Source organism: Nomia melanderi, chromosome 10, assembly GCF_051020985.1.
Source record: "Nomia melanderi isolate GNS246 chromosome 10, iyNomMela1, whole genome shotgun sequence".
NCBI classification, from domain to species: domain Eukaryota; kingdom Metazoa; phylum Arthropoda; class Insecta; order Hymenoptera; family Halictidae; genus Nomia; species Nomia melanderi.
The window spans coordinates 9,368,720-9,382,743 of NC_135008.1; the positions used below are offsets into that span (position 1 = coordinate 9,368,720).

At 41.4% G+C, this 14,024-nt stretch overlaps 2 protein-coding genes across 7 annotated transcripts in view; both read right to left on the reverse strand.

Annotated features, from left to right (window-relative positions):
* Fhos (Formin homology 2 domain containing) overlaps positions 1 to 14,024 on the reverse strand; it is a 231,842-nt gene that overhangs the window by 180,276 nt on the left and 37,542 nt on the right. The gene's annotated exons all lie outside the window — the stretch shown is intronic.
* LOC116429783 (uncharacterized) overlaps positions 10,929 to 14,024 on the reverse strand; it is a 71,754-nt gene continuing 68,658 nt past the window's right edge. The window contains exons 10-11 of one of the 2 annotated variants that reach the window (XR_012999591.1): positions 12,357 to 13,879; positions 10,929 to 11,933 (exon numbers count right to left, since the gene is read on the reverse strand). Coding sequence is in view for 1 of the 2 variants with exons in the window: in XM_076371717.1 (XP_076227832.1) it covers positions 13,445 to 13,879 (435 nt within the window). In the remaining variant the exon portion in view is untranslated. Of the gene's footprint in view, positions 11,934 to 11,960; positions 13,880 to 14,024 lie in introns of those variants that run through there. The other variant, XM_076371717.1, reaches the window with a different exon arrangement.

The following is a 14,024-nucleotide window of genomic DNA, read 5'->3' on the forward strand; positions in this document are numbered from 1 at the left end:
GCGATCTCTTTCCGACGAACGATGGGTTTATAATTCCCGGCGACGAGCATTATGACGGCCGGAAAACGAGCTGCACGATCGCCCATAAACGAAAGTTCATACACCATTAATATACCAGCGCGCGGCTCCTCTTTCGATTTCAAGTTGCGTGATTTAGCGGCTCGCGGAAGGTGTAATCGGCTTACGGTTAAATGCATAGAACCGCGCGCCGCGCAGCGCCGTGCAAAAACCTTTAACGATTTTCCGTCAAACGCGCGATTCGGCCCAACGCGCGGCTATCTGTTTGCTTTTCGAGACGGAGCTCCTTTCGCAGGAGGATTAGTCGTTCGAAATCCCGCCGAAAAAGAAAATATGAAAAAGGTGCTATTTGCTTCGACAAGCTGTACCAAAGATTCGAAAGGTATATAGAAATTGTTGAGAAATGGAGACTCGTGAACGTTCGTGAAAAACTGAACGTAGTCTCTAAAAATTATGCAAATTCTCTACCGCGAATAATGAGGATTGCTTGTTATTCAGAAACTTCACATATAAAAGAATTATTAATAAAGAATTTTTAAAAACACGAGTAATACCAATTAATGGCTTTCATCTGATTAATGAGTGCAAGAAACTAGATGAAGAATAATAATATCATCCCGATTAATACTATTATTCTGTTCCCCGTTTAAAAATAGTAATTAACTTTGTAGTTCCTTTTCATACGGTGAAACGTTCAATGCGACGATTGAAGATTGTCAAAAAGTTAACGTCCGTTTCAAAATCAATCGAAATTATTTTTCTTTGGGCACCGATTAAACAACGAAATCGTCTCACGGCAGATTTTATGCTAATTTAATCCGCTCGGAATAAAATGGTAAAGGGAAGTTTTTGCGCGATTTATCTTTGCCGTGGGTAATTAGCATGACGTGGTGGGGCACCAACCAGGAGATTATAAAGCGGCGAGTTACCTGCAAAGGAGAAGTCAAATATTAGAATGCGAAAGTTAGCTCGCGGGGATCCCCGTGACTCGGGTGTATTTTCCTTCTTATTTAATGGTCCCGACTACAAAGTCCGCGGGGGAGATACGGTCCGGCGCGTGATTAAAATCACGTTCGATTCGCTTATCTCGTCGAAGAGACAAGCGCTCGTTCGCGTGACGTTTCGCTTTCTGGACGTCTGAATTCGTCGATTGTCGGACCCGCACGATTCGATACAGATTTGCGATACGGAAGACTGCTGGACTGACCCGTACCATTCTACGGATGTCTGATATTATTAGTAGGTTAGCCAAAAGTCTCGAAGTTTTAAATAAAGATTAAAAGAAAATTAATACATCGTAATGAAATTCTGTGACGTTGAACTGTGCGTCGCGTATTTTATTCGGACGCTTTTAATATTTATTTACTTGTTTGTAACATTTAGTAGTACGTTATAACATGAAACGCATTGAAAATGGGAAGAAAATTATTTGGCGAACTTAACCATGGAAACTGATTAATTCATTCTTTATACCAATGTAGAAGGTTTTAATCACTGTAATGCTACGTTTAGCAAATAAAAAGTTAATCGTATAATATTCATTTATGAGAAATCTTTTCATTCAGTTTTCAATATGAAGATAGGATATTTCCTAACCGCAATACGATTGCAGTTCCCGGAATTTTATGCTCAAAGTGCATTTATATAGATGCGCGTATGCGGTTTGAAATACCAAGTTCCGAAGCAAGCATCGATTCCGCGTGGCGAGCTCGAACATCCTCGAAACGCCGAAAATAAGTTCGGCCCGAGTCGAATCGACCGCGGCTCTCGTTAATTAAATTTAATTAGTATTATGAAACGAGACGACGAATGCGCGAGCATTCTAATGCAGCGCGGCGGTGGCGGAGCGTTGTTTTTCTTTTTTGCGGCGTGTGAATTTCGCGAAACCACGCCGGAAAAGTGCACGATTTAATTACCCCTGGCCCGCGCGACTGGACCGTGGAGCGCGACGGCCGACGCCATAAATCAAACTGTCTTGTCGAACGCCCGGGGAATCGTAATAACGGGCTGATACCATCGATCGATCGATCGATTCTGGCCGGCAATAAATATTTTCGCTAAATACGGAGTAGGGGCAACGCGTAAAGACGTGGAACAGACAGCTTGATCACGGCGAGCCGCGCCGGGGACCGGTTAATCGCGAACCGAAACGATACCAGCCGTGCACAAGCGTTCACAGCCTTGACTCGAATTCTGCCAAGCCCGCCATAAACGCGATCGCAAGCCGCGAAACAACCCATTTCCTCTCGGAGCTTCAAACTAGCTTCGACTGCGCTGACGACGAAACGCGATTTACCCTGACGCGGTCCTCGGTTTATTTGGATACTTGGAGTATCGTTGAAAAATTAGGAAGGTGGGGATAGAAAAGTCAGAATAGAAAAGTAGAAATAGGAAAATTGGAATAGAAAAATATAAATAGGAAAATCACAATAGAAAAGTAAAAATAAAGAAGTAGAAATAGAAAAGTAGAAATATAAAAATAGAAATTAAAAATTAGCAGCAGAGAAGTGAAAAAAAAAGTACAAATAGAAAAGCAGGAATAGTATAAATAGAATACTGGTATTTGGCTACTTTCTTGTAATTTCCCACAAATTCGAAAGCATTTTTAGAAAAATGAGATATTCGCTAAATAAAAAAGAAACTAAAGAGACGTAAATATTGTTGAAAGGTTAAACATTTTGAATGAATCGAAAATGACTCAAAAAGTGCAGAAAAACATAAATTTAATAAAGAACGTGAATAAATACCATATAATGTTTAAAAACAACAAAGATTATCTTCACGAGAAGATGAGGGTTTCGTTTTAGCGTGATAGCCAGACAAAATCAGCGTTTTATCTTAATTGTCTGCGACAAACTCTCTTATCTTCAGGAAACATTGTTTGCCTCTGAAGTGTTTGACTCTTTAATTCGTTTCACGAACGCGACATTTTTTGGTACTACACCTTCATTGAGGCGATTTCTCAATCTAATCAATCCCACTAACTTACAACCAATAAAAAAAAGAAAAACACATCATTTAACAAATCTTTTCAAAATCTGCAACATTCCCAGCACTCCACATTAAAAAAATCTTAATCAAATCGCTGATCTAACAAATTTTCGTTTTCCAAGGTTCTCGGAACATTCCAAGTCTCCGCGTATCCTTCGCCGTTGAATTACAACCGACCTGCCCTGGGCGTTTCGCAGAACTCTCTTTCAAATGAATTCTTTAAAAATTCACTTCCAAATTGCTGTTCGAGACTGTCCTAACAGTTTGCGTACGAACGTTCGAGCATCGGGACGATCGATCTCGAAAAGGTCGGAGCGTAGCCAGGTAACCGCGCGATCGCCTGCGTCCGAATAAATAAAGGATCGATCAGAATCCGATAGGCAGCGTATTACATTCAGTCAATCCCGATATGGGCTCGCAAGGAGCCTAATAAACTAGAGTCGTGCGCTTTCACTGGGACCCGATCCGAATTGCGCCCGGAGGAGTCCCCCGCAAAGAAGGAAGTTATTACCGTATGAATATCGAAGTGAAAACCGGGCTCGATCGCTTCATTCTCCTCGGATCCTTGTCCTAATTCTCAGGGACAATGCGCGCCGCGGATCATCGCGTGACCGTGCCCCGTCTGTTATTCATTTACATCTGGCCCTCGTCCTATCGACGCGACGAGGCTTTTGTTCGCCGGTCGGCGCTGTCGCTGACAGCTTTACGATCGGAGATCGCGATCAGGACGGTAACACAGTTTCTAAAGCGCTGCTTGCGAGCGATGCTCCACTCCGGACCACTGTGTTGCGCGTGATCAAAATATTCCCTTGTTTTCCAAGCTTTTAATCCATTTCCCCCCCCCCCCCGGTCTATCACGAGAATCGCGAGAATGATTGAGAGAAACTTCGACGGTATCGTTCGATCGGAGATCGTGGTTGTTGATAATGGAAGCTTGATATGTACACGAGTTGGAAACCGCTGAAGATCGAACGATAGAGATTTGAACGTTGGAAAAAGGAGAATGAAATCGACGATGCATTCGTGTGCATTGTTGTCTGTGGAAAAGGCAGGATGAAAGGAAAATTAAATTTTGTAGTGTGTGATAAAACTGTTAACTGTGTACAGGTATAAATAGGTCGATGACTACGGAATTGGAATTTGTGTGGATGGGATGTTTAAAAATTAGTGGATGAAATGTTTTATTTTATAATTTATTTGGAATTTGTGCGGTTGGAATGATTAAAAATTGGTGGATGAAAAGTTTTGTTCTGTAATTTACTAAGAATTTAAAGTGTGAAGTTTGGATAGCAAAGGCTATTTTTATCTGGATTTTAATTAAGTAAACGTATAAGTAGCTGTTAGGTAGGTCTGTGATAAGAACTGAGACTTGAATATAAGAATTTGCTGAGAAGCGTGTTTAATTTCGCGGATCACGAGCATTCGCGAGCGCAAACTTCGACTCAAATGATGAACTTCGTTATCAATGGTATTCGCTTTTAGCTTGAGCCCGCGACGCATGTTTGGTCCGCGCAAACGTATGGCAAATATCATAGTTTACCTCGTTAGGTTCTGTTTAAAGGAGCCAATGGCAGATGTTTGCGCGGCGTGCGAATAGAATCGACACATATTTCCAGATTATCGTTTAGAATTAATATTCCGGGCACAAACGGAGGTATGCGAGAAACGTTCGATATTATAAAAACAATGCATCGCTGATTCCCAGTTGACGATAACGAAGCATTGTCAGCTTAATTCGGATGATCGGTAATTTAAACTGTATGATAATGAAATGGCATTACGATCATCGCGAAAAACATCAAAAGCCGGTATCAACTTTGTCATGAAATATCGTTCTTGCCTCATTTAAGTTGTCGTACGTGACGCGAAATGGAAATATAACATTTAAGATAATGAACTCGTCATTTGACATTAAATTATTCAAATTAAACATTCAATGTAATTTATCGCGAGCGTTTAACAAAGGAATTCTTAAATCCTAATTTAAAGGAACTAATAAAAAATATAAGAAAAATATTCAAATGCGACATATTTTACGCAAATCAACATGAGATTTATCTTTGAAACATTACTTGCCGATCTGCATCCGTGGAATTTGACTTCCTTTGTTTCGAAATGAACGTTGTAACCTTAACTGCTTCGCGTTTCCTAAACAAGCGTGGAATTTGCTATTGCCTCCGTTAATTGTATTATTTCACACGATCTAACACCATTGATCAATACTAAGTCTCGCGGATACGTGTAAGCGTTGCTCTTCCACTTACTGCATACCTGTTAATCGCGGTCGAAGGTGAATCGACGTTTCGAATTTGAAATAATTAACAGGCTAGATCACAACCGCCGATCGTCGATGATATCTCTCGTCTGCTTTTAAACAAGTGTTCTCTCATTCAATGCAAATACCTGAGTATTGTCTACCGCTGCTTTCCGCGGTCGATTCATCGATATCCGAAGGCCGCAATATAAAAGCCTGAATGTAGATCAAGCGATAAATTAACACGTACAATTTACTTAGTCACCGATCAGCCTTCGAACTGTGGTGTCCCTCGCTTTGTTCCATTGTCGCCGTTACCAAAATAAAATGTCCGAACTGAACCTTGATCTAATACCCATTCTTCCTGGCTAGAATGGAAACGTCATTCGTGCGTCAAATTGTAATCGACACACGGATATTCTTATCGAAGAAGGGAAAATAAAATGGAAACGAAGGATTAAATTCATAACAATGAAATTTCATATTATTCGATAAATAGGAAATAATAAGATTGGAAGATCATATTGATAGGAGACATTGTCTTTGTCCATTGCAAGTAGCAACAGTGACTCGTAGACGCACCAGCCTCTTGTTCAAAACCACGTGTACGAAGTGAATTTTGAAATACTATTTTCTTCTGGAAATGCTCGAAGAAAGCGTGTTTCGAAGTTTGTAACATTTTTGGAAAACAAGTGAGACAAAGTTTATCGTACCCTTCATAGTTAATAATACAAAATCGGTTATAATCAAAGAATATTAACCATTAGGACTACAATACGTCTATTCAATGTTACTTACGATAATCAATTCAAAATAATAATTAATAACGAACAATTATCAACGAATGAGAAAGATTCTCCAATTTCCTTAACAACCACTTACCTTTTGACTCCATTATTCTTTCTTTCGCTATTTTCTATAATCTTTATAATCAATATATCCACAATAAAGAATCACTGCAATTAATCACTGCTTGTCATTTAAAACGTTCTTTACACTTCCCAGGAGTTTTAATTCGAGAAGATCACAAAACAAAAACATCCGATTGTCCGAAGCTTTCAGCCTTTGATTTCAATCACGTGCAAGTTATCCCAGGCCGGAGCGGTTAATAAAAGAAAATGGATCCGGGGTCCGTGAATCGCGAAAGGGGGGCACGGCCAGGTCGTTTGACCCTTAAACCCTTCGGGATCGTGCGCCGTTCAAGGTGGGCCGTGCCTATCCGAGCCATTACGGTGAAACTTACATAATACCGGGTTCGACCACTCGCGACGAATCATACGTTGCGGTATGCGGCGAGCTATGCGGCGCGGAACGTTGTAGCTAGTCCATTTCGTGACAATGGAGAGGCACCGTGCCCGTGGAACGCGGCGTGTTTCTTGGAACGCCGACCGATAAATTTCGCCGGCGACTTCATCGAAATATTTTCAGTCGCGTGGTCGATCGGACCCACCAAGTGTGTTTAACGCCGATGAAGATATCCACGGAATACACACAGAAATATTCCATGCAATTGAACGATCATTCGGAGCCTAGGGTATCGGGGATCTCAGATAAACGCGATTGTATTTAAATTACTAGCGCTTTGAGTGGTCCCCGGTAAGCGATTCCCGCTTACAGCCGAGGTTCTGGAAATCAACAATTTTAATACGGAAAGGGACTGTTGCAAAATATTTACTGCCTCATTTCTTTTCATGTCTATTGTTAGATCAGTATTGACGCTAGGTTTACGGGCATTCATTGTATCGTTTATTGTATTGTAAAGAATATGAATAATAAAGTAGTATTAATAGAAGAATTGACGTTAGTTGATTTAGATCTTAGAAATTAGAGGTTTACACATATATAATTAGGAGATATTCGTATAACTGCGTTGATCGACTTATACAAAATACCGCTTGTAAAACTAGTATCCGTCAAACTGATACGTTTCATAAGATTTTACGATTAATCTCGTTTCATTTCCAGTTATTCGTTCTGCGATCAGCTTTATAAACGCTGTCGCGACGCAAAAGTTGCGCGAATTGAAAAACAAGAATCATTCTTCCCGTTACCAGGAATTCTAAAGAGCAATTTCCATATTCTTTGAATTAAAGCTCTCGCAATTGTCTACCACGGACACTGTCGAGAGTTCACTTTAATCTCGTGATCGGTGCGTGCCGGCTGCCTTTATTTACGCAGCGCGCGACGCGGTAATTAGAAGACGCTCGTTTTAATGGAACCGTTATCGCGCGATGAAATTACGCCGCTTTGTGCCGTTGTTTTCGTTCATTGTTGGAAACAAGATCAAATTAAAATCGGGGAACGCTCGACGGACGGTAGAACAATGCGCGCGCGTGTACGGCCCGAAAACTACGAGGCTCCCCTGAAATAATTACGGGACCTTATCTCGCAGATAATGCAACGCCGGCTCGTAGACCGCGTCGCGCGACAATGACACAGCTGCGCGCCTTCCGAGCGACGGAACGGAGGGAAAGAATCGGCTCGCCGAATCGTAGCATGGAAAAAGTATTTACCGCGTCCCCGTATCGTTGAACCGAACAATACCCGAGAAATTTTCGTTCGACGCTCGGCAGAGAGAAAGAACCTCTCGATTTCTTCGAAGACAATGGCAGATTAACATTGTTGAATCGGTTTTGGAACCGAACCAGTTCGCACGGAGATTAACGTGTTTCGCTCGAGAAAAGAAAGCCTTTGTGGAAAATGTCTCTTCGATGTGGATGAAAAATGGAGCAAGGAAAATAGTTTAACGAACCGAATAAATATGAACACGATAATAATTTCGAACTTGAATTATGTTTGTATCTTATTTTTCATCGAATATGAAACTTGAGTACTTTAACTATCTGTAATATCTTTTAAATGATAGAGATGGAGATTGTGATAGGTTGTCTCTCGAAAATGTCAATTTTCAAGTTTTGATCAGAGATTCATTCTGTACAAGAAATCCTTTCGGCTTCGATAGTTTTCGAAATATTTAATGAAACATGTTTCTCACCCCTTAACACAAGCGCGGTAAGAATCTTGACCGTTTTTCCCTAAAGTTATTCTTTTGTAGCAAAAAAAAAGTAGGAATGATTATTAATTATTTAGCGTCACAATCTTTGTATTATACTATTATCAACTTAGTTGCGTTATTAAACATTTTCACTGTACATCGGTTATCTTGTATGTTACGATTGTTCTCAAGTAATTCAGAAGCGTCGGTCATCAGTGACTGACATGGCGCTAAACAGGTTAATTCGACAGCTGTCTCCATTTAACCAACATAAACGAGAATATCCAGTAGAAAAGAAAAATATTAAGTGTAAAATGTTTTTCCAAAATGTATTCGTAACAGTCTAATTTCCGATAAATCCGTTTAACCGACAACTTCGTCGAAAATGTTTCGGAAAAAAAATAGAACCGATGAGACGGGCGGATGCTTTTTAACCGACGCGAAAAACACCGGTATTCACGAAACACTTGAGGATCCAACGAACAGCACTCGGTATTGAGAGACGAAAAAAGGAAATCCGACGGGGGACAAGGAAATAAGAGGAGAGCCACGAGAGGCTCGTGCGAGTAACGCGACTTATTCGACGTATGCGTGGCTCGTTAGTGGCGGCGCGCGATGTTAAACAATTAGAGAAAGAACCACTCGATTGAAAAGCGCGTCGAGGTGCGTGAGACGCGTGTGAATCTAACCGTTAGCCGGGACCGTGCGTTCGTTATTCCTAATTAGCCAGATCTAACGTGCCACCAGACAGATAGGAGACAAATCGATTCGTATCTGCTCAAATTAACCCCTTTGCGAAGGAAAATGTGTTAAATTCTTAAGAACTCTTTGCGTAAAAAACGGAATCACGCGATGAAGTTTTAAACGGCAGAAAATAGGGAAATCGCTAATCAATATTTAATTACTCGAATAATTAGAATTCGAACGATGAAAACAATTTACTTAATACCATTCGTAATTCGATCGAAACGAAATTTTCAAGGAAATCGGTCACTTTATTTATCGACGAGTTTCTTTATTAACTTGTTTTTATGAACAGGCTGCAAAAGTTTGCGGCAGTATACATTTTTATAGAGACGCTACAAGAAACCGATAATGAAAAAACTTCAATATTCTCTACAACCGGTTGCAACGTGTTAAAAATGAAGTAGAATTAAATGTGTTTAAATCTCTGCTTGATGATTAACTAAAGATGTGCGCAGTTTATATTGAGATAATAATTTGATGGAAAATAAAGAAAATAAGTTTACAGATATTTTAAAGACTAAATGTGGTTAATTCCTTAAGAGTTTGATTTTAAAACACACGGCAAGAGGATAAACGAAATTTAATGGTTGTTGTTATAGTTTCCGTAGAGAGGGAGGTTCTATCAGCGAAGGGTATCGAGCGTGGATTGAAAATTATAGGAAAACAAGCGAGAAAAAGGGCACAAATATTTAGAATGAAGGAGATGTTGTCGGAGTACACCGGCACAACCGTATTGATTACGAAACCTTTCACCGGGGCGTGCGTAATCTCATCGAAAAACCTTGAGCGAAACCATAAATCGGGACTGCGATCGAGAACACAGTGTTTATGTGCCCCGAGGAAAGAGTATCGAGGTCTCACGGATAGATAACAACTTTTCTCGTTCCCGGCTGGCATTACCCGAATTAAAATTCGAGATCTGCTCGAGCGACAAAGCGACGCGGCGCGTCGGGTTCCCGATGGTTTCGCTGAAATCGCGAGCAAATTAATTTTTCCGGGGCATAATTACGGTACAATTACGCGGGGGAAACGGTGTTGTATGCAAATGGAACGAGTACGTGTGGTGGTTCGGTCGCTCGGCGGATCGGCTTTCTCTTTGAATTTTATTCGGTAAGCCGCGAGTCCTTTAATATGCATGAAAGAAAGCTAGGAATTTTCCAAAATCTTTGTTATGCGGCCGGCGTGTCGGAGTTTACTTACTCGTTGTATCCGTGAACGGAGGGAGAATTCTCTTGCGAGCCTGGCCTCGATCGGTACCCTGGACGTTTCGGGCCAAGCCTTATATAGCGAGGTTTACATGCATCCCTTATGCAATCCTCCTTTCGTATACGTACACGAATATAAATACGTTATTCAAATAATAGATAATATCATCTTTCTCAAAGCGATCGGAGAATAAATAACGGTTCAGAATAGGCATGTTATACTTCTATATATATAGTATATTCGCATAGTTCTACATAAATACAGACTGCGTATATTTTCGCGTAGATTGCATCTGTTTGATCAATTCTATATATCCAAAGATAAATCTAGAGATAAATCTAGAAAGAAGTTAAGAAAGATGACTACTAATCATAAAGAAACATTCCTAACGTTACTTCCCAAGCGCATAAAATCAATTACGGAAAAATGATTATCGCAGATACTTCACATCAATTTCACACCAAAGTACTAATCAAAGTAGCAAAGTACGAGGCAGAGAATATTCAACCGTTTCAACGTCAAGCGTCGCGATCGCGCTTCTAAGATATTCTACCCAAAAGTGCTAGGCTATCGGTTCACAGAATTAAATGAAATTTATTTGCTCGTCTTCTTTCTAATTATTTATTTTTATACATAATAATATATAATAAATGATGCGCGCACGAAAAGAAGTATAATAGATGTATTTTACTGTTTTCTATGGATTATAGTTATAAATATTACAATATATATAATGACAAAATTTCACAATCAGTAATGGCAAACTTTAAATGACTCTCCGGAGCCCTCGAGTGTAAAGGATTAAAGGAAAACGAACGAATCGCGACAAGGGAATAGAACGATCCCCATCCAAGCAACAGGCCAAAAACACGCGAAATCCGTGACAGCCCGGTACAATCTTCAACGTCCGCTTCGTTAACGAACATCAGCAAGACAGACACGCGTTCCGCAGTCCGATCATCCTTGAATCAAGTTGAGCGGATCCATTACACGAATCAACAAGGCCGCATTAATCGATACGTCTGCTGGCGGCGTGGCCAGCGGGGCGAGGTACGCGATTCGTCCTTGCACTTGGTCTTCAGGATGTCGCCTTAAATCGATCCCCGTCGATTATACCACGTAGCGGAGCCCCGACCGTATCGAATTCGCCATCTGCTTCAGCACCCGAGCGACGTTCCACAATTTCGCCGCGAAAAGAAAAGACGGGAGCGCCCGGGGCGCTGACAGCCGGCGTGGCGCGTCGATCGAGCGTCGCGAACCTTTCAACGGCCAGGGCCGAGGGTGTACACGGATCGTCGATTTAAAAATCGTTTGCGCTCTCTATTCGAGGCAGAGGCTCAGCCGCTGTTTAATCTCGAGTATCACGGGACAGGCGGAGAAGCGGAACTTCGAATCGAGAGTTATGCTTCTCCGATCGAATCTCCGGGGTTAACACCACCACCCACCCTCCCCCTTCGATGGTTTTACTTGGGTTTATCGATCGGCCGATATCGGGTTCTCTCGATGATTTTACTCGCTGCCAGTACGCTCTATCTTCTTCTTCTTCTTCGTATCCTCCTTCTTCTTCATCTGTTCGTTCCGTTTTCTTTTAGTCTTTCTTCCCTCGCTCTCGTTCTGAGCTCGTTTTCCACCCCGGTTCACGGAATTATCGGTACCAATTATCGATCGAACGTACGTTGCAGTTCAAGGTCACGATGTTACAGTTTTTCAAACTGCATTGATCTTAAAAATGGAAGTGTCTTTTTAGGTGCTGGAAGTGCATATTAAAATTCTGTTTTCGTTGCTTCCGATAGCAGCGAGAATAATTTGGGCGTTCGTTCCAAGTGAAACCGGAACGATATAATAAGAGTGATAATTTATTTTGTACGGCTCTGGTTCTCGTATCGACAAAGGCGTCAGAAACAAACAGAATCAATCGAAATTCATTTTCAAGAAATTTTACGGAACACTTCGGGTATATCTTACATAGCGAACAAATGAACAAATAATGTGACGGATTGAAATATTGTGTTAAATGACAACGATGCAAATCTTGAACAAGGGACGCTTAACTGATCGAATCTCCGGGGGTGGCTGCCCCTTAGACAGTTCTAAGTCTGGTTTAACGATCAACAGATATCGAATTCTCCCGTCGATTTTGCTCACCGTTGCATGTAACCTGTCTCTCTCGCTACCTTCTCGTTCGTCTTCTTCTTCATCCCCCTCCCGCTCTATTTTTCTGCTCCTTCTCCTTGTCTCGAGCTCGTTTTCCACCCCGGCTCACGGATATATCGGGCCAGATTATCGATTCGCTCGGAGGTCGTTCATTCGCTCGAAGGAATAAAAGGACGCTCGACATTCGTCCTTCGCAGGTTACCTCTTGGCTCTACCGTCCTTCGGCATCATTAAACTCGGGCTAACGACCCAGTTCCTTTTCAGACGTCATCTGCTCGCTTCGCTCGCTCACGAGGAGGTGTGTTCGCTCGCTCGCTTGCTCGCAATTAGTTCCGGCACGACGTGTAAGCCCGATTCTCAACCTCTCCGAATCTTTCGTCGAGGCGTCAAACCCCAGTCCGCCGATAATTTCACGAATTATCATGGCCCATAATCTATCTACTGGCCCGGAGAACCCGCAAGCAATAACGACCTTTCCCGTCTTCCATTCAAAGCACTCGGTTAACCGTTTAACCGAACCGAGCAAGAAAATCGTTTCCTTTTTCGGGAAACATCTGACAAATCAAAGGAGGTAGGTTTTAGTAAAAGCCTCTCAAAACTTCCGGCTATTTCGTGAAACGTTTCCGTTGAAACGCGAGGCAAGTTCATTGAAACGAGTCTACCGTCTGCGTTTATGGCGCGACGAAGGTGTTGGAATTATTCGCTCGTAATTTCTTACAGGAACAGTGAAGCTTAGGCGACCGTAGTTTCTGAGATTTCGCTTGGACTTTATTTCGTTGACCAGTTAAGGGAGTAACCTACTTTTTGATTGTAACATCTGAGAAACTAGTGTATAGAACTTTGCCGCGAAGTAATTACATTCTTTACAATAAGTAAATAAGGTTCCAATTCATTTGAAGTACGTTATAATAATAAGTAACTTCTCTTCTCTTCCAATTTCTTAACAATAAAAACATATCAAAACTCATTCATTATATTAGATGCTGTCATGTTGCATTCTTCGAATAATATCAAGTTCACCGACTGGATAATTTCACAATGGAAAAATGTTCAAAATGGATGTTATGTCGATATCTATCTTAGTAATTTTTTGTCAGTAACGATGTTGGAATAACGATATCGAATAAAAGGAGAAGAAATTCGTGGCGTGCATAAAATTTAATGCGGTAAGGAAGCTCGAGGGTCGAGACAAGGAATGGTAGCCAAGATAGTACCTGCGTAGGCAGCGTCGAGATATGGAAGGAGCGGTATACTGCCCCCATGGGGGGGTTAGAGTTAGGCAAGGTAATTGTCATGCAAAGTAAAGAGGCGACATTAGCATCATAAGCGAGCAAATACTCTGCATTCTGGCGTCCATTGTGCTCGCTAGTTAGTTCATTAATTCCACAGGACACGCTACTGCCACCGGCTGAAATATACACGTGACGGCGCGCTCGCCCAACTAAACCGGCCGCCCCGCGGAAATTTTTAGCCCGTGCCACGTCTTCGCGTTCCGTGAGAGATTGAATCAAATTCTGGAAACCAGAACAATCGGAAGATATTCGTTAATTATTTTCAGTATGATAATTAACTATATAGTTAATAGACGATGGATTTTCGTGGAAATTAAAGTTTAAAAAATAGAAATAAAGATCAAATTATGATAGCAAATGGTTCTTT